Source organism: Epinephelus moara, chromosome 21, assembly GCF_006386435.1.
Source record: "Epinephelus moara isolate mb chromosome 21, YSFRI_EMoa_1.0, whole genome shotgun sequence".
NCBI classification, from domain to species: domain Eukaryota; kingdom Metazoa; phylum Chordata; class Actinopteri; order Perciformes; family Serranidae; genus Epinephelus; species Epinephelus moara.
In genome coordinates, this window is record NC_065526.1 from 40,998,497 (window position 1) to 41,023,252 (window position 24,756).

Here is a 24,756-nt window from a genome sequence, read left to right on the forward strand (position 1 = left end):
TGCATATAAATAAGCTGGCATGCAAGTGTTCTCTAGTTGTGTGAGTCATGGCGACGGGTGAGAAACAAACCAAAAAACAGAATTTCTCCGAGACTGAGCTAGAGACCCTTTAACGGGAGGTGGAGGACTGAAGAAATATTTTATTTGGTGGCCACAGCAACGGGATCACTAATAAAAGAAAGCGAAAAAAAAAAGTGGCAACACATCAGTGCTGCTGATGCTGTCAGCTGTGTCTGTCAGACTGCACGGACAGTGACAGAACAAAAAAAAAAGTGGTCTGATCTAAAGGTAGACCAAATATTTCTACTCCTTTACCAACATGTAATTAACGTGTTGCTTTTAAATTTGAGGATGTTTGACATTGATGTGCGACATAAAGAATCACATTTATTAAAAATGGAGGCAAAAAGGAGTATGTGTCAGTGCCATCTTGCGCAATTACGCACGAGGGTCACCGCAGTATTTATATGTTTATGGCAATTGGTCTGATCAGACACCTGGCCTGAATTACAGCATGAACCAGTGGTATCCCTGTCCCAAAATACAACGTGTAATTTGAAATACAATTCAAAGATGAAAGTATAATAGGCAAACACGTTTCTTCATGCCGGTTTTGTCATGTCTAAGTAGGGCTGATGAAATGAGTTGAACGGTTGTGCTTAATGGCTGTATTTCGAGACATGATAAATGCACTGGAAATATTTAGCTAAATAAATAAATATATTCCATGCAGTTGCGCCATCCTCTCCCCCTCCTACGCTCTCACAGAGTGGACAATGAGACATTAGAGGCAGTGCAGATTAAATACGTATTTATAAAGAATTTCAATTCAGGATTTAAGTTGGAGCGCACATTCTCCCGCCAAGTTTATTTTTATAAATCACAACCTTTGTGTGGGAAGTGGCGTACGCCACTTTCAAGGCCCCGTTTTGTGCGTAAGCAAGCTTTACAAATGAGGCCCCTGGTCCTCAATTTGATCAAATTGGTTTCAAACAGAAGTTGAGTTGGATGCTGGATGCTGGCCACTTGATGTGTCTTGCCTCTGGCTTGGTGCTGGCAGCAAATGGAAGGCACACTAAGAGGTTCTGAGAACTGTGGGTTGATTCCAGGCCCTCCTCTTCCTGTGTCTGACCAGGGGTAGCCCCTGTGCACTGTGTTGCCTCTGCTCCCCTCTGGCACTTCATTCGAGATTGATGGATTTTTAACTCGCTGATTCTAGCACACCTTTTCATCTGGGCATTGATGGTGGTTAGTCATTTCTCCATTCCTTATGTCTGCCACCGTTAAATCTGTGCGGTTGAGGAGCTTGTCCGCCCTCCTTCTTGGGCTTTACTGAAGGTATCTTTCCTTTAGGCTTTTAAGTAGCTAGTTTGGGAGTCCTCACACAAGATGCAGCATGGGCTACCAATCCACACTGTCCCTATCGCTGTCTTTCCCTGCTTTCAATGTCTCCCCAATTATCACCAATTTCCTCATGGTTAGGACTGTTACAGTGATTACAGTTAATAACTGTGAAAACTTTTCACTTATGGAGGTGACAGCACTACTTTTTTCCTGCAAAACTAAAGAAATAGTTGCTCTTTCAGTCTTTCAGTGCATACAAACACACACATTATAATTATAATTATAAATATAATTATAATCTGATCAAAGAGGTTTTTCCTACACTCAGGGCACTGTGTGTGTGTGTGTGTGTGTGTGTGTGTGTGTGTGTGTGTGTGCGTGTGTGTGTACAGACTCACTCACCCACTATCCCCAGGGCCATATATGAGAGGACGACAATGATGAAAATCAAACAACATACAATATCAGTGCAGCTTCTGAAAAAGACAAAAAAGAAACAAGCTGTAAACCAAAGCAGCAATAGTCATAAGTCAATTTATACGTGTCTTGTTACTTCTGGATGCCTAAACCTTTGAATTAAAAATCCTCATGAAGAGAGCATGTGATATATAATATGCTGCTGTACTGTAAAAAATGATTTTTTTATTTATTTTTTCTTTATTTATTTTTTTAGCACTGATGAGGGCAAGATAAAGAAATAAAGAAACTACAGTAGAATTACCACCCTGTGGTTGTATGCCTCTGTGCACCAGTCAAGTTTCTCTTGTCCCCTTGGCAGCACAGAAGCTCTATACAATCAGCACAGTTTGAATGTGGACACCCAATTTGTGTGTCACCAATTCAGTATCTGACCAAATGTCTCCCCTTCTGTTCCTGAAATGTGACATTGAATAATGGCCAGAGAAGTGTTTTTGCAGAACATTATGATGTCACAGTGAAGCTGACCTTTGATCTTTTGGATATAAAATACCATCACTTCATCATTATATCATGTTAGACATTTGTGGAAAGTTTTGTCATAATTAGCAAAAAACTTTTCAGTTATGGCCAAAAACCTGTTTTGTGAGGTCACACTGACCTTGACCTTTGACCACCAATCTAATCAGTTTATTCTTCAATCCAAGTGGATGTTGGTGTCAAATTTGAAAAAATTCCCTTCAGGTGTTCTTGAGATATCATATTCAGGAGAATGAGATGGATGCAAGGTCATACCGACCTTGACCTTTGACCCCTGACCACCAAAATCTTATCAGTTCATACTTGAATCCAAGTGAATTGTGCAAGATTTGAAGACATTCCCTCAAGTTCTTCTTGAAATATTACGTTTACAAGAATGGGACAGATGTAAGTATGGATGGATGGATGGATGGACAAACGGATGGACAACCCAAAAACATATTTCCTCCAGCCATGGCTATTGCCTGCATGGAGGCATAAAAAGAAATAAGAAAAGTTATTGGACAGAGATCCGGAGGGGAGAGGGGGTAGCAACACAACTCCACCTAATGGAGGCTTACGGCGCCCCAGATTCAAACGTCCAAAAACACATAATTGAAACCACAAAATATCTCCATACTGCTCGTCCTGAAGCCCCGACATAAAAAGTTGTTTGGAAAAACGTCATTTGAACTCTGTTTTTAGCCTCATTGTAGCCTGCAGCGCGCAAGCGTGCACACATGTTGTGTTGCTACCCGATCTCCCCTTGGATCTCCGCAAGTGTTGTGAGGACTCTAAAACTTCACCTGAGCCTCCATCGGCATATGGGTGAGTAGATAATGGGTGAATTTTCATTTTTGGGTGCACTATCCCTTTAAGAAAAGAATGAGGGGGAAATTACAATTTGATTATAATGAAAATGAGAGAACTGCAGGTTTCCTCACACTCAGCTGAAAAGATGCAATTATAGATCAAAACTATGTGTGTTTGTGTGACCAGCTAGCACACAGTCTTTGTGTTGTAGACTGTATGTGAAAGTCAGCTAGAAAATGCATTTCCTGCAGAAAATGCAGTGTAAATTCTGACAGCTGAAAACATTTCAAAGCATTCCTGAATTTACAGAAATGTGAAATGAACTGAAAGCCTAAAACCAAAATGCACTGCACTGCAGGAGGCTGGATTTGAACCGCTGACTTTGCAACATGTGTAGATGTGCTCTAATCAATCCGCCACTGTGCAGCACAGTATTATGACATTAATTCTGCATTCTGTTTTGCAGTAACAACAGCTGTTGCTGCTGTATAACATTTGCCTTTCTTGCTGAAATATAAAGTATAAAATATAACTGTCCAACTCAGGGAATTGAACACCAGTCTATCACAAGACAGGCTGAAATGCTGTCCACCCCTCTACTCAGTATTGCAGCAGAGTTAAATCGACTGTGCCATTGAATTAGTAAAGGCTATACAATAGGAGTAGGAGTAGATGCATACATATACATACATGATACATTTAGTTAAAATGTTAAAATGCTTTTGAAGCAGTTATTTAAAACAATGTTTCTAATGTGAAAGAAAGTTACTGTATATTAAAGGTTGTTTTATAAATGTGTATGACTAAACCTGTGCTCATTCACAGGGAGTTTAATGAAGGGCTTAATTTGGCTACTTTAAAACAGTTCAGTTATTTTTCTATAGAATAGATTTCTTTGTTTCCCTTGCACAAAAGATACAATTAATAAAAACAAAATAAAATAAACAACAATCTAAAAATATTGGTATCGGCTATCAGCCATTGGCCAAATTGTTATTTTAAACATCTGTATTGGTATTGGCTGAGAATTGAAAAATCAATGCATCCCTAGTCTTTATCATTAAAAACATATTAAAACTAATCACACACTGCCACAGATTTAATTAATTACCCAGTCAACCATGTGAGGATTAGACAGTTATTAGTTTTTGACAGATGCGCTGAATAGGATTATAGACTGTGTATAAAGATGGACAACATGACAGCTCCCCAAAAGTAAAGCAAAAGATCTGGATCTCCCCCAGGTGGCTGGTGGATCTCTGATAAAGCCCTCTCGATATGTTAGTGGATGAGACATGGGCCAAACTAAAAACTCAAAGTACACATCAAATAAATGATTCCCAAAGATGGTTCTTATCATGACACGTAGTTCTTATCACACTGCTGTTTGTTCAAGTTTTCATTTTTCTGCTAAGTTTGTTTTTTTGGTTATTTAAAGAGGCAACTGATAGCATCTTTTCCTAAATATATCATTATGAAAATAATGTGGGTTGCACAGGGTAGTGGCCACAGTAAAATCACACTATCAGCGTTTACATAGGTTACTTAGTGGCTTTGCAATCTTTGCAATAAGCTTCTGCCACAGGTGCCGAAATTTCGCGGAAAAAATTTGCTTTATAGTCCAGGGGCCAAGGCAGATTTTGGTATCACTAAAAGGGGCCAAACAATTTTGGTATTTTTGACTTCCTCTATGTCTCTAGTTTACATTTTGGTATGATAGACCTGCCTATATAGTAGCTTAAGAAAAAATTTTGGATGATCTTTGGGTCCTCCCTAAAATTGAAAATAGTCAAAATATAGACTTCTCCAAAAGGGACAGTGTCTGCCTTATCACATGAATCTCGGGAAATAATTATCAGAATGTCACCAAATTTGGACTGAATGTTCAAAGACAGTTGCTGCACACAATGCAGCAAAGATTTCACAGTACCTTGCTCCTTTTAAAAAATGTATACACCTAAACACACATGAATTATAGGTGGACATGAAATAAGGAATAAAAAATCCAAAAGGCATGTATACATGTGTTTGCCATTATTAATGTAAATAAGCCAATCACCCCAAAATTCCATTTATATGTGCCAAAGAATGTTATCTTATCATAAAAGTAGGTTATTAGATTATTCACCTCACCATCTGATGTCACCAGCCCCTGACAGGTAACTAGTGCAGCCAGAACAGGGGTAGGCAACCTGTGGCTCTTTAGCCCCTGTCCAGTGGCTCCTTGAGACTTTGAGAAAAGAATTCTATGGGAATTGATTCTATGAATCCAAATGTTGCTGAACCTCGATAGCAGTGGCTGGTTAGCTATGGATGCCAAATCCAAAAAAGTAAATTGAATAAAATAGAGAATGTAGTAGTGTGTGGACAGATTTGTTTGCTCTCACTGCCAGCTCTGCAAAATTTAAGTACCAAATGATCATAGATAGTGCCCTGTGCAGTGGCCACCTTGTGGTAAAACATATTAACAAATGCTTATTTAGACCATAAGTATAAGCTAATTTAGACATAATTGGCTATGTTACCTTGATTATAAGGCTCAAACATGTTTTGCGGCTCCATGCAGATTTTTTCAAATTATTTTTGGTCAAAAATGGCTCTTTTAATGGCAAAGGTTGCAGACCCCTGAGCCAGAACTTCAAACAGACAAATAGAATGGGGCCCTATTAGTACAGGGGCTAAAGGGATCATTTTCACAAATTGGTAGGCCCTTACCCCCCCTGGGAACCAAACAATTTTGGCATTTTTATCTCTCTACAGGTCTCTAGTTTATATTTTGATATGATAGCCCTGCCTATCCAGTAGCTTAATTATAGTTATCACTCTGTAAACAAACTTACACTCGTATAGGCAAAACACTACAAATAGGGTGAAAACGTAACTAATAGATATCCCCATGTAACTTGCCCAGTTGATCACTCATATTAAGACAAGTATTTTTTGTATTATAAATTTTCTGGAATATTTTATTTATATATGCACCAATTTCATTAATGAAGACAATCATAAGGAGGGGAAATTGATTACGCAGTTACTGTGCTAACACTCAGTGTTACTGTAGCCTACAGTAGGCCTACTAGCACTCAGAGCTGCCCAGTTGCTATCTGGCCCATAACTAGGAGGCAAAGGGAGTGCTACCGCTTGCCTAAGGCGGACTCCCAGGCTAGCAGAGGGAAGGAGGTGCCTTATTTCTCCAATGTAGGCCATCCTAAAATAGGAGGCCCACCTGCTGCCCTCATCCTTGATCAGTACTTCCTAAGAAGTCAGACAAGTCAGTCAGATGAAGTCCAGCGGCAGGTAGAAGGATATCAGTAACACTGCCACTGAGGAGGAGAAGGAGGGAGTGGTAAGAGAGGATGCAGGTGATGCTGAGGTCAGTATGCCAGTCAGAGAGAGAACCATGGAGCAAAACGTTAGAGTTAGATGGCCTAGGGCAAATGACAGCAAAGAATGGGAGATAGTTAATAGATATGTGTCAGTAATCTTAAACAGGCTTAGAGGAAATGCAATAGAAAAGTTAGAAAAGACGGGAGATATAATTTACTCATATGGTGCAGAGAGGTTTGGGGTGCATGAGAGAAAGAGGGGTGAGAGGGTAAAGTCAGGTAGGTCTAGGCAGCAAAGAGAAATAGAGAAGTTAGTTAAGGAAAGGAGACAGTTAAGAAAGCATTGGAAAAAGGCTACAGAAGAAGAAAGGGAGGGAATTAATGTGTTGCAAGAGGAGTTGAGAAGCAGGCTAGCAGTTCTTAGAAGGGCAGAGCATCTCAGGAAAAAAAGGAGGACGAAGGAACATGTAAGGACAGGTTTTTTCATGGACCCTTTTAAGTTTGTTAAAGGATTGTTTAGCCAGGAAAAGTGAGGGCAGTTTAAAGCAGAAAGGCTAGAGGTTGAAGAATATTTGAGAAATACATATTCAGATTCAGAGAAGAATAGGACAATAGGTTTTCCACCGGATATCCCTCCATTAGGAGGGACAGAGCATGAGATCGATGTCAGGCCACCTAGGTGGAAGGAAGTTCAGGAGGTGGTCAGGCGTTTTTGCAGAGTGTTTAGAGCATACTAGCATGATCTGGCACCAGATTCAGGCAGCGAAGATTAACAAAAGGGACCTGCATGAAATATTTTTAGATCTTGCAAATGCGTTTGGTTCAGTACCACATAGCCTCATTTGGAGTGCATCTGACTACTTCAGCCACAGGTAGTTGTTAACTTAGTGAAAGCATACTTTCAGGATATTAGGTTGTGTCGAAGTACGGCAGGTTTCACAACAGGTTGGCAGAGGCTAGAAATAGGCATCATGGCAGGGTGTACAATTTCACCATTAGCATTTACTATGGCGTTGGAAGTAATCATCAGGGCTTCTAAGTGGGTGGTAGGTGGGGAGAGACAGCAGAACGGGTTGCATCTTCCACCAGTTAGGGCTTACATGGATGACATGACACTGGTAACCACAACAATGCCATGTACAAAGAGGCTACTAGAGAAGGTAAATAAGAACCTCAAGTGGGCCAGCATGAAGATCAAGCCTAGTAAGTCTAGAAGCATCTCGATACGTAGAGGGAAGTTAAAGTTATAGTTGGTAATCCTGTTCAGAAACACTTCTTGTTATTGGGTGAAATGGTCCTTCCACCCTGAGAGTAGTCAACACATAATGTGTTCAGAAAAAGGAATGAAAAAAATCAGACCTCTGTGGCAGCTGCAGGCCTGTAAAAACTCTGACCAATCCCTGCCATTCGGTGCGGATGGAAAGAACCAATCAGATGCCTTCATGTCTCGTCCTGCCCGAGCCCCCCTCTGTCCCTCCCTCCCTCCTCCCTGCATGCACTCATCACGTGTCACCATTGCCGGAAATATTCAGCACACTCCTCGGCAGAAATACCGAGTTAGCAGGAGTTTGCTGAACAATGGCAGAGAAAATGCAGCCAAAAGTACCACTTCCAGCGTTATTTGTAACGGCTCGCCTGGCTAAACAGGCTGAGAAAGGAAAGTCAGAGGCAGAAAAGGCTGCGACGAAAAGGCTTTGGATAAAGCGAGAGAACAAACCAGACGTCAACATTGGTGCAGCTTTTGAATGGTGGAGACAACTCAGGGAGCTGAAGGGCCTGAAAAGTGATGCAGAGGTTGCTGTCTTTCTGTTGGACAGGTAATTATTTGTTTGCTTCAGGGGGATTTGTTATTTTACTTGGCTCTCCTCTGCCCTGCTGACTGCAGGATGCGCGTTTAAGCTTGTGTGGGGCCGTGGCTTTGGACGGAACACTGATGGGAGGGGGAGGAGGGGGCGTAGCTTAGAGGAGGTGCCGCTTTCAAATCTTGTTAACTCTCCAACATTACCAACTATAGCTTTAAGTGACAGGAAGTTTGTCATAAATGATGAGGAAATCCAAACAATTAGGGAAAAGTCAGTAAAGAGCTTAGGTAGGTCGTACAATGTAGAGTTGAATGATGAGGAACAGGTGGTGAAATTTAGAAAAGATGTGGCTGCAGGATTGGACAGAATAGATAAATCAGAACTTCCAGGAAAGTTGAAGTTATGGTGCTTGCAAAATGTGGCTATTGTCAATTTATGAAATTCCAATATCTGTTGTGGAGAGAATTGAAAGGTCAGTTAGCGCCTACATTAGGAAGAGGTTGGACGCTCCTAGGTGTCTAAGTAGTGTTGCATTGTATGGAAAAGGGATACTTCAGCTGCCAGTATCTAGTTCAACAGAGGAATTTAAATGTACCAAGGTCAGGACAGAGCTGTTGTTATCTGGGAGTAAGGATATGGTAATTCGGAGTGTGGTTCCAAATCCAACCAAGGGGAGGAAGTGGAACCCAAGATCGGCAGTTCAGGAGGCAGAGGCAGCTCTTAGGCATGCAGAGATTATAGGTAATGTTCAGTTTGGCTGGGGAGGCCTGGGGCTTGGCTCAGGCAAACCGGTATGGAATAAAGCAGGTCTCAAAGATAAAAGAAAGCTGGTTATGGAACAGATACGTAGACAGGAGGAGATATTAAGGGGTGCAAAGGTAGTGGCCCAGGCTGAGCAGGGACAGTGGTTGAATTGGGAAAGTGTAGAGAAGAGGAAGCTTAGTTGGAGGGACCTGTGGAGTATGGAGGAGAATCGTATTAGATTCCTGGTAGGGGCTACATACGATGTGTTATCAACCCCCCAGAACTTAAAACTGTGGGTAAATGGGGACCCATCATGCCCATTGTGTTCAGGTACCGCAACCTTAAAGCATATTTTGTCAGGCTGTAAAGTTAGCTTGTCATAAGGCCGATATGCATGGCGACCTAACCAGGTGTTGAAAAGTTTAGCTGCAGGCATCGAAGGGAAACGAAGACAGGTAAATTCATAAGGTTTTAAGAATAGGAGTTTAGCAATTCAGTTTGTCCGTGAGGGGGAGAAATACAGAAGGGATAAGTTAGTAAGGAGGCAAGGGTGTGACCGCCTAGAAGGTGCTTGTGATTGGGAAATGCAAGTAGATTTAGGGGGAAAGCTTGTTGTTCCCCAGCAAATAGTTAGCACCAAGCAGAGGCCTGACATAGTGTTGTGGTCAGTGAGTCAACGGATAGTTTATTTTATTGAGCTGACAGTTCCGAAGACTCAGTGGAAGAGGCCTATGAAAGAAAAAGCTGAGGTATGCAGACTTAGGAGCAGAAGCTGAGCAGCGAGGATGGAAAACTAGGATTTGTCCAGTGGAAGTGGGGTGTAGGGGATTCATAGCGAGATCAACTGTCTCGCTCCTGGGGGAACACGGAGTGCGGGGACAGAGTTTGAGGAAGACAGTGAAGGAAATGTCAGATGAAGCAGCCAGAGCTCGTCAGTGGATTTGGATGAGGAGTGATGATGTCAGTTGGGGGCCAGCAGGGGGAACTACTAAGCAGGGTACATAACTCCTTGAGATCAGGTGAAAAGATCCACCAATCAGTCCTCTCAGGAGAAACTCCAGGAAGAGGAGGGTTATTTAAGTGTGGGAGTGGCGTATTTGAATCCCTTTTGTTTGAGATCATGCTTCAAGGTGAGTGTGTTTGCTGATCCTGTGACTTTATCTTCTCTATCTCCTTTAACTTTAGCTTATATTGGAGTTATGCTATGTCATGTGTGAAAGAGAGTATGGTTAATGTGCTAGGATAGGTAGTATCGGCGCTGTCTCTATCTGGAGTTCGCATGTACAGAGCCTGGGGTTTGTTGAAGGTGGCAGTGCTGTTTGGGCTGAAAGTCATGTGTAAGTAAGGTAAACGAGGTTATTGGGTTGGTGCGGGGAGCAGTGAGACCTGGCATTAGGGGAGTGTCTCTGGGACGCCAGAGATCACTGTCTAGCCTCTTGGAGGTGTCGTGGGACCAACTAGACGAAACACTAATGAAAGGAGGTTCCCACCTGATGACCCCAAAGACATGTTAGTTATCACTGCTCACCAGTCTGTATTGTTAAGCCCAAACAGCTTCCTATACAGTTAGCGCTTTCAGTGGCCGTGGAAAGTCAGCCATATTTAAAAAACTGAAGACTAACAAGACCTGCCAAGACACATTCAGAGAGTTGGGAAGCTCCTGGGAGGTCTCAGATGACCTATTTGGAAAGCTCCAGGAGGTCACATGTCAGATGTACCTGCCTTCCACAAACACAACTAAAGTTAACACGCTTCGCTACCAGCTATTTTGTGCAAGGCATGGAGAAATAGACTCCAGTCAGTTTCCACCTTGTGAGGATTGTCTCTACATGCATGCCTTACAAGCAAACTATCAGGCTGCTATCTGGCGTAGGAGTCTGGAGTGCAATCCAAGTGTACCAAATCCAAAGGATCATGGATGGAAGATCCATGATGGGGATCTGGCCATTGAGTGGATGCGAGGTACGCCTGCACCAGAGGCTGTATTGGACCTACTATCATGCTCCTGCTTGGTCTGCGTTGCAAAGATATGTGTGAACTACAAACCTGCAGCAACCAGGCAAATGAGCTGGAATGTTTTCTGGAGCTGAATGAGCTTTTTCCACTGCTTTCTTAACTGTCTCCTTTCCTTAACTAACTTCTCTATTTCTCTTTGCCGCCCTTCTCTATTTCTCTTTGCCGCCTAGACTTACCTGACTGTACCCTCTCACCCCTCTTTCTCTCATGTACCCCAAACCTCTCTGCACCATATGAGTAAATTATATCTCCCATCTTTTCTAACTTTTCTATTGCATTTCCTCTAAGCCTGCTTAAGATTACTGACAAATCTCTATTAACTATCTCCCATTCTTTACTGTCATTTGTCCTAGGCCATCTAACTCTAACCTTTTGCTCCATGGTTCTCTCTCTGACTGGCATACTGACCTCAGTGTCACCTGCATCCTCTCTTACCACTCCCTCCTTCTCCTCCTCAGTGGCAGTGATACTGATATCCTTCTACCTGTCGCTGGACTTCATCTGACTGACTTGTCTGACTTCTTAGGAAGTACTGATCAAGGATAAGGGCAGCAGGTGGGCCCCCCTATTTTAGGATGGCCTACATTGGAGAAATAAGGCACCTCCTTCCCTCTGCTAGCCTGGGAGTCCGCCTTAGGCAAGCGGTAGTACTCCCTCTACCTCCTAGTTATGGGTCAAATAGCAACTGGGCAGCTCTGAGTGCTAGTAGGCCTACTGTAGGCTACAGTAACACTAAGTGTTAGCACAGTAACTGCATAATCAATTTCCCCTCCTTGTGATTGTCTTCATTAACAAAATTGGTGCATATTTAAATAAAATATTTCAGAAAATTTGTAATACAAAAAACGCTTGTCTTAATATGAGTGATCAACTGGGCAAGTTACATGGGGATATCTATTAGTTACGTTTTCACCCTATTTGTAGTGTTTTTCCTACACGGGTGTACGTTTGTTTACAGAGTGATAACTATAATTAAGCTACTAGATAGGCAGGGCTATCATACCAAAATATAAACTAGAGACCTATAGAGAGATAAAAATGCCAAAATTGTTTGGTCCCCGTGGGTGATAGGGGCCTACCAAGTTGTGAAAATGATCCCTTTAGCCCCTGGACTAATAGGGCCCCATTCTATTTGTCTGTTTGAAGTTCTGGCTGCACTAGTTACTTGTCAGGGGCTGGTGACATCAGATGGTGAGGTGAGTAATCTAATAACCTACTTTTATGATAAGATGACATTCTTTGGCACATATAAATGCAATTTTGGGGTGATTGGCTTATTTACATTAATAATGGCAAACACGTGTACATGCCTTTTGGATTTTTTTATTCCTCATTCCATGTCCGCCTATAATTCACGTGTGTTTAGGTGTATACATTTTTTAAAAGGAGCAAGGTACTGATGAAATCTTTGCCAAATTGTGTGGAGCAACGGTCTGTGAACATTCAGTCCAAATTTGGTGACATTCTAATTATTTCCCGAGATTCATGTGATAAGGCAGACACTGTCCCTTTTGGAGAAGCCTCAATTTTGACTATTTTCAATTTTGGGGAGGACCCAAACATCATCCAAAATTTTTTCTTAAGCTACTAGATAGGCAGGTCTATCATACCAAAATGTAAACTAGAGACATAGAGGAAGTCAAAAATACCAAAATTGTTTGGTCCCTTTAAGTGATACCAATTTGTGAAAATTAGCCCCTTGGCCCCTGGACTATTACGGCAGGAAACGCATCATGTATTGCGAAATTGGTCAGTCAGCCAATCAGGGACTGGAGCAGGTCCTTATGAGGAGTTGGGCATGAGATAGTTGAGTCACGAGCACAATGGCAGATGGACAAAGTTTGGAGACAAGTGAAAAATGGCCTAGCAAAAGAAAACGAGCTCCTCTGTCTGAGGAGGCAAAGAAGAGCAAAAAGGAGAGTGATAAAAGAAGAGGAGAAACAAGAGTAAACCTCAGTCAGGCATTCAAGAGATGGAGGGAGCTCCGTTACCAAAGAGGCTTCAAAACCAATGTCTGTTATACTGTAATAGATTTTGCAAAAGGATGTTTGTCATGGTAGTAAAAACTCCATTGTACGGATACCTTTAACTATGTGTTTAGTCATTTAAACTAAGAATGTACCATATTACTCTTGTATAATAAAAATGAATGTCTAAGGCTTGTTAGAAAAAGTGCAATACATAATCATGTCCTTCACAGGTTCTTGTTTATTTTCTGTATATTTGTACAACAAATGACTTACAACCTGCAAGAATAAAGCTCCAATCCTCTTAAGACATCAAAATAAGATCATAACAGCTTAACTGTTATGCCCATTTTAATTTACTATTTTGTTACAAGGGCATCAAAACCTAGCCAACACATTTAATCATATGCCCATTTTAATTCAGTGTTGGTTAACACTAGGACTGCCAGGATTACAGCGCCCCTCCAAGCGCCGCACCGTCTGCCAGATCGTCATATGTAACTTCATTGTTTATGCTGCCCAATGTCTCATGTCAATTAATTAACACTATTTGTCGGCTTTTTATAATGCCTTTTTTTTTTTTTTTCTGCGCTGCTGCTGCGCCGTGTCTCCAGTTGAAAGTGGTGATTTGCTAAATACGTTCTACAATAATAAATTAGATTAACTTTTGGTCTATAATATTGTTGGCTATATTACGCATTTTAATAAAAAAATAAGAATTAATTATTATTAACTAATTATTAAGAATAAAAGAAATAAACACCGAAATGATTAGTGGAAACTTTTTTTTTATTGATAACGCCTCCTCTCTGACATACACACAAACACACACACAAACACACACACACACACACACACACACACACACAACACACACATTGAACACGCGATTAAATGAATGAATGAACATTGGATGCGGTTCAACCGGCTGCCGGCTGGTGCAGTCACTGTTGAGATTACATTTGTTTTTTTATTATTAACAAGATGGTTTTTTATTGACCGTAAGAATGGTTTTGTTTTCAAATAAATATTTGGAAACGAAAATTAATGCTTTGGTGTACTTGTACAGAGTTTTACAGGCGTTGTTGTTCCCGGCTTCCCGCTGTGAAGCCAAGGCTTCTGTGTGGCAAAACTGGACGTGCACCGCCACCGCGCCGAGGGCAGGGGGAGGTCATCCAATCAGAAAGATAGACTGAGAGTTTGAATTAGAGTTAAGATAATTAATTGGTTAAAAAGAAAAACAATCAAGGCATTGAGGATGGTTGTAATCCAGATTGTCCGGCCGGCCAGCATCAGCTTTTTCGTTTTTACTCGTCACTTCATAATGAACAGAGATTTTGTTTTAGTTTTTGTTGTCAGTACTTATTAAATTTAAGTTCTCGTCACAAATTAGTCACGGAATAAAGGGTCGTCAACGAAAAGTTTTCGTTTAAGTTTTAGTTGACAAAATTAACACTGCTGTACTGTACTGGCTGCTAGTTAATTCCTAGCTGGCCAGCGTCGCAAATCGCCGCAACCAGGGACCGGGTAGCGAGTGTTGGTCGGCTGACATCCTCGTTGCCATTCTACGGCAGCTCTCGGACGGTGATACCCCCTCCCTTCCTTCTGTTCTCTTCTCACGGAGGCTGCTATCGACGGACATCGCCCAGCTAAGTGAACACTTTGTTTCCCATTCAATTTGAGCTCCAACCGGCCGCATCGTTTCCATACAGTACCGTTTATTCTGGAATCGGGACTGTTTACATGTGCATATTGGTATAATTCCACTGTGTCTACTGTTGTTTGTACTGATACTGTAATGGTATAATTTACTGTGAGTTGTTTGTATTGGTACTGTGCACTCTGGTATAATTATTTGCATTACTATTTGTTTTTTCTTCAGATTAATCTGATAATTGTTGCTCAGTCTCTTTACTCATTTATTTAGTAGAGTGTCACACACCTTCTCATTCTACATATACACAGAGTTATACCGGTGGCTTTATAGCCTACATTGTATTTAATTTAGAGTCTAATAGAGTCATAATATTGATTATCTCTGATCCCCACGGTCAATTTGGTCGTTGCAACAGTGCGACCAGCACCACTGACGCCAGGTGACGCCAAGCTAAAAAAACCCGAATCCTATCTGTTGTCTCTTTAATGCTACAAAATGGGGATTTTACCACATGATTGACTGTGTGAGCGAGTCGGTGGGCTTGCATTCCATGGCACTGTTCGCAAATGGTTGGACAGGTGAATGGGTGGGAAACTTGATACCGTTGAGATTGATACTGCACAGACTCTGGCTCTGAATAGCATCACCAGAGCAAGATGGCAGGGGCCATATACAGTCTATGGACAGAATTTAAATGTCCAAGCACCAGTTCCACGTTGGACAACTGGCGTTTCGGTGCAGTATTTGCTGTGCTGTACTTTAGTCATGCAGGTCAAAGAAATCTGGTCGCTCTGTTCATTGTCGTCCTTTTAAAGAGGTAGTAGCTTGGCTTTAACTTGGCTTTGTTGCTTGTGAAGACAGCTTGCAGACTTTGCTGCTAGCGCTAAACTTGTTTACTTTAGATTAGTGGTTTGTTCCTTACTAACCAAAAACTGTATAAGGCCCTTAAGGGCCCTGACACATCAAGCTGACAGCTGGTCGTCATTAAGCACTGGGCTGTCAGTGAGTGTCTGTCGCACTAGTTTTTGTGGTGTGTCCCACACCTGGGCACTAATCAGCCCTTATGATCTTTTTTTCGGCTGATTCAGTATGTTGTATTAACATTAGAGTTGGCAGATCTTGTCGGTGAATGAAGTCACTCTGATTGGCAGATCAGCTCAGTGGACAAGAGAAACACAAGTAAGGAGAGAAAACAAATGGCTGGAGTCAAAAGGGTGTGAGATTGAAACAAACTTGTTATATTATGATTTTTGCCATTGTGTTCTTTAGCAGAAACAGCAGTAATAGCAGTAATCATCTGTGTTATTGTTCACTGGTGCACAGTAAATATCATCTGTTCTTTCAACATCGGGTTGCTTTGTTAATGTGCTAACTGGCTAACTAGCATCTTTAATCCATCCTGTCAATCTTCAGGTTTTTCTTTTTGAATGAAGAATACAGACTGCTGGTGCCTCTTGGTACGAAGAATTATTTCCACTCACACAGGCTCAAAACATACATTCTAGCAGGAAAATGGGCTGTAGTCTTTGTTCATGTGAAACGTTTTGGTTGAGACTCAGGCGATGTGACATGACACAATTGTCGGCTTTTGTCGACACTAGTTCTTTGATGTCAGTTCAGTGCGCCTTAAGAACGTTCTCTGTCTGCTTTTTGCAAGTAATGTGACGATCAGAGCTAGGCTGCAGCTCCTTCTGGCAGTAGAGGTTAGAAGTACAGAGGAGGAGCAGGCAGGTCCTCCTGCAGCAGCGACCCTCTATGCTGGGGGTCCCAGGAGAAAGAGCAGAGGATGGGGGTAGCAGGTGGAGCAACCTGATCTCACAGAAATACGTGAAATGACCACGACCTCTTAACACCGCATTCCGAGGTGGCAGCATGTAATGGGTTGAAATTACGTGCCGGTACCACGGAAACAATGCCAATGTAAAGTCAATCAAGATCCTTTACCGTGGTGGACACACGAATTCCCTGATTCAATAACGTCACGTCAACCTCGTTTTCCTCAATGATATCTTTAACATTCCTGTATACACACAAAAACATGGAAGTGTTCTTGATAACTCAACAGTGACAGGTTAATGTCAAGGCCATAAAATAAAATAAATGTATTTTGCCAGCTTTTGATAGTGTAGGGCTGAGCATTGTGCTGTGGGCGGATGGGGTGCGTTCCACTACTGTTTTGTAGCTACTGTCTGCCGTCTGTCGGCCCACACGTCTCCCGCTGAGGAAACACTGGAGTTAAGAACTAAACTATGATAAATGACATAAAATATTAAGATGTAGGCCTAACATAAAATAATTTCGTTATTAAATAAATTAAAACATATAGCCTACAGTAGATAAAAGTATAACATGCTAAAAGTAAATGCAATAATAGGCTTAATAGTATCTAAACAATAATAAAGTGTCTAAACAATAATACATTGTATCTAAGTTATCTATTAGGCTACCATTCCACCCTGTAAATAGATTTTAAAATTTCAATATAATTTTAATATTATTTTTGCTGATTTCATTATTGTTATTATTGGTTTACTTTTTAGTAGTATTGTATTGTCTGAGGATGACTCATTTTAGTAACTATCTACAGTAAAAAAAGAAAAAAAAACAAGCAAAGAAACAAACAAAAATCATTTTATACACTGGGCCTTCAAAGTGCTCTCTGAAACTATACCTGGCATGGCTTGTGTCCAAAAAATGAAAAAATCAAAACTTTGTCGTAGAGCAAACCAAATACATCACTGGAAAGGTCTCAACCTGGTAACATATGTCAGTATGAAGATTCTACATGGCTCCTGCTTTCAGCCATTCACCTTTGAACCTTGACCTCAGTGCATGTTTGAGGGCTTATAAATCAGCAACGAAAGGGGTACAGACGTGGGACCAACTGTTAGAGAGCGCTCTTGACCTCAACTATCAGGTGAGTGTAGTCAACAACTGGGGATGCTGTCAGATATGGGTAAAATATGGATAAAATTAATTTTCACCAATTTAGAAATTAGATATTTAAAATCTGATTACACAAGTGTGTTTACCATCCCCTTAAAGTCCACAGTGTACTCTCAATTCAGTATTTACAACTTCCAAATCTAGGAAAAACACTTATCTTTTTTAAAAACTACAATTCCCTGGGACCGCGCCATGCAGCTTGATACATATCAGAAACATAGTTGTAGTTCTTCTGATTTGCAAAGTAGGGTTCTAAATAGGGTTGTAAAAAGATATATCTACCAAATATATCTAATATCTAGTAAAGCCGAACTAGTTATTACACTGCACCTAGATGAACTATGTTAAGAAAAAGTAAAGATGTCGGCTAATTTTCGATATTTTAGCTAATACACTCGAAACGGCGTTTTTGGGACGGTAGGTTTATTGCGGCTTGTAAAATAGAGTTGAAAAATAGGATCGTAAAAAGATAGATCTACTGAATATATCTAATATCGAGTAAAGCCGAACTAGTAATGACACTGCACATAAATGAACTATGTTAAGAAAAAAAGCAAGGATGTCGGCTAATTTCAGATATTTTAGATAGTACTCTAGAAACTGCGTTTTTGGGACAGTAGGTTTTTTGCGGCTTGTTGTAAAATAGAGTCGTAAAAAGATACATCTACTGATTATATCAAATGTCTGGTAAAGCTGAACTAGTAATAACACTGCACCTAGATGAAATATGTCAAAAAAAAGTAAGGATGATGGTAAATTTTAAATATTTTAGCAAGTTCTCTAGAAACTGCGTTTTTGGGACTGAATATTTGAATATATCAAATATCTAGTGTAGGAAATATTAATGTTACATAATTTATAATTTATTCAGTGGCAGCATTTATTAAATAAATGCTCGCCGAAATTCTCCACCATTACATATATGTAAATTTTGATTTGATTAACAGTTTATTCAGGTGCCTACGTTTTTCACCATGAATACTATAGGGTTTGATTAGCTCATTATTAGCAGAAAGTGACGTTAATAAGAATTATTAAACATAACCACTTTAATTATTCGTCCAGCAATATAATTTCATAGTCAGACTAATAAAACCACACCTCTTGTTGATCAGACAAAAATGTTTAACGCACTTTGGGGAAATTATTAATTATCAGTTGTCAATTCAAATAGAGCTCAAGTAGCCAGAATCTTTGCACCCGTAAAGTGACTGAATGTAATCCTACAAAAAACCAAGACGACGACTTTATAGATAAACATTTATTCTAACTACTGACACAGAAGACCAAGACGCAATACAACTAAAAACAAACAAGACAATGAGTAAATGCAACTATGAGTGGAATGAAATGAATACAGCGATGCATAATGAATGAATGAACGAATGACCAGAGTGAACCAGATGAAGCAGTGAGCAAGGGTAAGATAATTAGCAGAGGAAACTTTGACATGGACCTGTGAAAAGCACCATTCAACAGCTGAGAAGTATGGGAAGCAAAAAGGGAAACATCTGAAAACTTAGGGGAAATCCTAGTTATATATAATGCTCCCTACCATACTTAAACTACGCATCAAACCCCAGCAAAGGAAAATGATGTTGTTTCACCTGAGTTGTAGCAGACCAGAAAGAAGATGCTCTGGAGGGGGAAGAGGAAAAGGCAGCGCTGCTCCTTGGTGTGCTGCTCCTGGTGCTGTCCCACGGGGCAGCCCGCTCAGCTGGTCCCTCTCTTCTCCTCAGTCGAACTCCTGGAGCCTTTGGACGCTTTTGGGCGTTCCTGAGCTCACATGGCAACCTTGGCTCAGATGATCTTGGCCCTCCATGTTGGTCTTCTTCACACACCCAGTGTGGGCATACAGGAGTCTGACTTTCTTCAGTGCTGACCTTGTTGGTCCAGGATGCAGGAGTTAGGCAGACCGTGTGGCATAAAGTTCTTTCTGTTGGGTTTCAGCATGTTCAGTTCAGCCCAGGATGCCATGGAATTGCCCGGCGGGTCACGCTGGATAGAGCCCAGCATGGTCCGCCGGCTTCTCAAAAGTTCTTCTTCAAGTTCTTTGTTCCTTTCTCTCTTGACTCTTAACTTTAACCTCACTCAACTTATAGTTGTTCCAAGGGGTTGAGACTGGCAGGCAGGCTCCGGCCTCTGTGCTGTGATTGGCCTTGCCAGCTGTCTTCTTAGGCTGATGTCCAGTAGGAGCAGTTCAATGTCACTGGCGGGACATTTAACTCCTCCCGTCCTGCACATTTGCTTAGTTTAAAGTTTAATTTACTTTAATTGCTTCCTAGATGGTTAATGAAGCTTGGAACATTTCTAATACTTCCATATTTATCAACGAGACGCTGTCTGCTATTGAATGGTACCAAACACACATTGTCTGCAACAGGATATTACCAACTTATAAATAAGTGGTCAACAAACACTACTAATTCAGATTTAAATGTTATACATGGTGATCATGTTATAACCTCATAGATATATGTACATGTGTATGTATATGCACTGAAATAGAAAGAAGGGTGAAGCATAAAATTACAATTCAACATGTTGGTTCCTGGAATCCATGTTTCTGTCTTTCCTCTTAAAAGACAACTGCGGGGAAAGGTGTTATCCCATTAACATACATACAGACGTCTGCACCATAGGGGACCTGGTGCCGAGTGGCATCTTGCTTGGATCTTCTTCCTGGGTAACACCAACATGTTAAATAATAAAGTTACGTTTGAAACACCTTTCAGACCATGTGGCTGAGTCTGTCTCTGAAGTGACCCAGTGGTTGGTCACCGATTCGTCTTTTGATGTCAGGAAGCTGAGTGACAGTCCATTGGTGTGAATCCAGAATAAACAGGCTTGATCACCCTACATAGTACAGCCGAACTATCATGTTATTATTATTATCATTATTATCATTATTATTATTATTATTATTGGGAAATTATAACAGAGGAATATATTTGCCGTTTTAATATCATGAACACTTTAGTGTTTTTGTGTGTATACAGGACGTTGTTGAATCAGGGAATCCGTGTGTCCACCACGAAAAAGGATCCTAATTGACTTTACATTGGCATTGTTTCCGTGGTACCGGCACGTAATTTCAACCCATTACGTGCTGCCATCATGGTATGCGGTGTTAAGAGGTCGTGGTCATTTCATGTATTTTTGTGAGATCAGGTTGGGTGGAGAGTTCCTGACATAGAGGAGGAGGAATGGAAGAAGCTGAGTCTTTATTGGCCTGGTGACATCACAGGGTCATATGCCAGAGGGACCAATGGCCACTGAAGACTGGCACGATGGGCAGGAAATCACACTTAAGTCTGAAAAACAGAGGACTGTGGGAAACTAAGTCCATCCATGCTGTCTTTGTCATTGAGTGGGTTTACATAGACAGTTTAATTCCCTTTTCATTCAGAATTAAAGTTCATTCCTATTAAAAGTGATCTTGTAAACACCTAATTCAGAATGAAAATGGCCAATGCGATTGAAAATTCAATCCGATGTAAGGGGCTGGAATATTCCGTTTCTAATTCCAAATGAAAGAATTTCTCGGACTTGTATACACTCATTCCTCTTTAAGTTCATTCCGGTCTTTCTGCACATGCTCATTTCCTTGTCCTTCTGGCGCGATGACGTATACAGCGTGCATAGCAACGGGCTGAGATAGAGCAGTCGGACTTGTTGCACTCACCTGTCTTCATTCACCAAAGCACGGTCATCTATCTCCCTTCTTCGACCTTCTACCTCCCTTCTCCTCCTCAACAGATGAGGCATTAGCAGAACAAGGTTGTTGTCGTACTGCTGCTTCAAGAATATAAGCAAAACAAGTCCGAAAAAGGCATTAAGAAGGCGGCGTCAAGCATTTTGTTATCCAGATCAAGGACTAGTGTTTTCTTCCGGTAAACATAGACACACCCCGTCCACTATCCAACCAGAAACCTTCCCTGCCCCAAACCTTGCGCGGACCCAAAAAAGTTCATTCGGAATGAATATTTCCCATGTCAACTACCTGGAAAGACTTGAATTCCGAATGATTTCATTCAGAGTTATTTAATTCTGAATGAGAAGCTATCATGTAACCGCACCCATTAACTGTAGAGACATGATCATTCCCTGTAAACAAGTCAAAATCTACCTGAATAACAAACCGTGGGTGAATAGGTGCCGTAGCATTGTTCCGACCTCTCATTAGTCCGACATCCCGTTGTTCTGATATGTGATTATATTAGGTTATACTGTATTTGTGTACCATAGAGGATCAGCAACGCAACAAAAGTAGGCTACTGGTTGAGATACAAGTGTCATAGAGAGGAGAGAATGAAACACCATAACCTCCTGTTATTAACTCTGGGGTCTGTGTTGTGTGGGGAGCTCTCTGCGGTGCTGAATGGCTCCCGGCGGGCATATTTCTGCCTTGATGGTGCGCCGCAACTGGCTCTGGGTCAGCTGAGAAAGGCTTGAGGCGAAGCAGGCTCACGACTTATGTTTTTGTGTTTGCCACTTTCTTTTTCATTTTAACCCACAACATGATCTTTTCCTAACCCTAACCAAGTGGTTTTTGTGCCTAAACCTAACCAGACCTTAACCACACGGCATCATGATGATTTCGGAACAACAGGACTTCGGAACAATGGGTTTAATATGGTCGGAACAATGGGATGTCGGACCAATGGGCTGTCGGACCCAATGGGCAGACCCCGGTGAATAAGTCTGTGAAAGACTGTATACAGAAGAAAAAATGTGCTTTTAAGCAGGGAATAGCCTCTGATTTGCATGCGGCCACTAAGGAGTTGAAAACTGAAATTTTAAAGGCAAAACAGAGATACAAGTCTAAACTTGAAGATAAGATGGCTGCAAATAACCATGGCTCCGCTTGGTCCTGCATGAAAACAATAGCGGGTATCCAGAACCAAGGGAACAACAGCCATGTTTCTTTAGAGGGTTTTAAGTCTGACTTTGAGTTGCCAATGCTCTTAATTGCTTTTACACTTGTTTTGATAGCTTTGATTTCAGCCAGGAGGTTCAGGAACTCCATCACAAACTTAAAGCATTTTAACATAACATGCAGAGATGTTGAAAATGTCTTCCGCAAAACAAAAGTCAACAAAAGTCAGGGCCCAGATAATATCTGTGGACGTTTGATTAAATCTTGGGTAACACTTTATATTAAGGTACTGTAATAAGCGTTAATTAATGCTTAATAAGCACCAATTAACAGTTAATGAGCGCTTATAAGACAGAATAGGATGTTTATTACCATTAATAAGACTAAAGAAGTGTTAATTATAGCATAATTAACACAGTTATTATTGCATATAGGAGCATTATAAGCACTTAATAGAAACTTGATAACAGTTTATAAAGCTATCCTAAATATTAATTAATAAGATGTCTATTTACATTAATTATGATTTATAAGGGTTAATTATAGAACAATAACCACATTTATTACTGGTTTATAAGACACTATAAGACCCTATCAGATTAAATTAATAAAGTGTTATTAATAGTTAATAATAATCATTTGCAGCTACTGGATCTAAAGTGGAAACAGTGTCGTATAAAGGTTAATAAACTATTAATATGCTCTCAGGGCTCGAAACTAATGGTGTCCCGACGTCCCGGGGACTATAAAAATTGCTACTGGGACACAAAGATGATGTGTCTGGGACAATTACGGGACAGCATAAAAAAAAATAAAAATAAAAACAAAATCAAAGCAATATCGAAATGGATGTTATTTACAACGTCATTACGTATGGGTATCTGAACGTCGCTTTTGTCGCTTGAATAATTTCAATAAAAACTTATGAACAGCAAAAATACAGTGGCTTTTGCTGCACCTGATCTGGCTACACACGCGCGTGCATGCACACACACAGAACTCAACTCGCTGCATGACGGTCACGCTGGGTGCCACTCGCCAGATATGCTCGCCACTCCTCATCAGAGCACAGAACCTAGCAATGCTGAGATGGTTGAAAAAACTGATGCAAGCCCCTCCAGTGCCGCTCCAGTTGGAGTAGGATGCGACACTTGGCCTCGGGACTCTGAAGACGATGTTTCATCTGTTTCTGCCCCTGTGGTAAGTTAGTTTGTTAAAGTAGGCTATAGGCTAATGTTAGCTTGTTGATTTTTAGTTAGTTCTAGTTCTTTGCGATAGCTAACACTAGCAACTCAGCTAATCATGTACATGATGGCCTTACAAAGTTATAAAATGTGACTGTGTGTTCTAAATTTTGATGTTCATGATAATGACAGTAATGTTACAGTTACAGTTTTTCTCAATTGTTTACACACAAATACTGGTACTTGAGACACAATGACCACAACATGTAACTCATGCACCAACCCCCTGAACCAATTCTGCTAAACTACAAGCACAATTCCTGCTTTACACTCAAATTGCAGTTCTAAAACACACTTTTTTCAAAACACAATTCTCTGCATTTGGTACAATTTTCATGAAGAAAATCTCTTGTTTTCACAAGGAACACACTGTCATTCAAAATTCTAAAGTTAATTGCCCTACTATGCACACTGACTCATCACATGGGCAAACACCTGTCACACAGTTTTACAATTAGCAATCAGAGCTTTATTATAAAAGGGCAACAGGGGAGCTCTTCTGTTTTGGAACAATGGATGCCAACATTGGAAACAGAGGCAGAGCCAGAGCCAGAGGAGTGAAAGTAAGAGGAGGACGGGGAGGACGAGGACGAGGAAGGCCAAGGACCGTAATCTCTGCTACCCTTGGCCCCTACAACACTGCCCATCTGATCACATTCCTGGACACCCTACACAACACACTCATTCCACCAGATCAGATAGCTGGCCCAGAGCAGCTCAGGTACGTTGTCATTTGGGACAATGTAAGTTTCCACCGGGCTGCTCTGGTTCGTAACTGGCTCACTGCCCACCCACGCTTTTCAGTTGTTTATCTCCCTCCATAATCTCCATTCCTCAATCCTATTGAGGATTTTTTTTTTCTGCCTGGAGATGGAAAGCGTATGACCGAAATCCACAAACGCGTATACCCCTTCTCCAAGCTATGGAAGACGCATGTGGAGATATAGCAGTTGATGCTTTTCATGGCTGGATTTGCCATGCTAGGCGATATTTCCCCTGCTGCTTGGCCAGGGAAAACATTGCTTGTGATGTGGATGAGGTGCTGTGGCCAGACCGAAACAGAAGAGAGGATGCAGCATAGT

The 24,756-nt window shown here is 41.1% G+C and overlaps 1 protein-coding gene across 1 annotated transcript in view; it reads right to left on the minus strand.

Moving 5' to 3' along the window:
- LOC126383142 (choline transporter-like protein 5-A) overlaps nucleotides 1-24,756 on the minus strand; it is a 222,819-nt gene that overhangs the window by 185,750 nt on the left and 12,313 nt on the right. Inside the window, exon 3 of the mRNA XM_050033584.1 lies at nucleotides 1,747-1,820. Within this exon, the coding sequence (XP_049889541.1) occupies nucleotides 1,747-1,820 (74 nt within the window). The remainder of the gene's footprint in view (nucleotides 1-1,746; nucleotides 1,821-24,756) is intronic.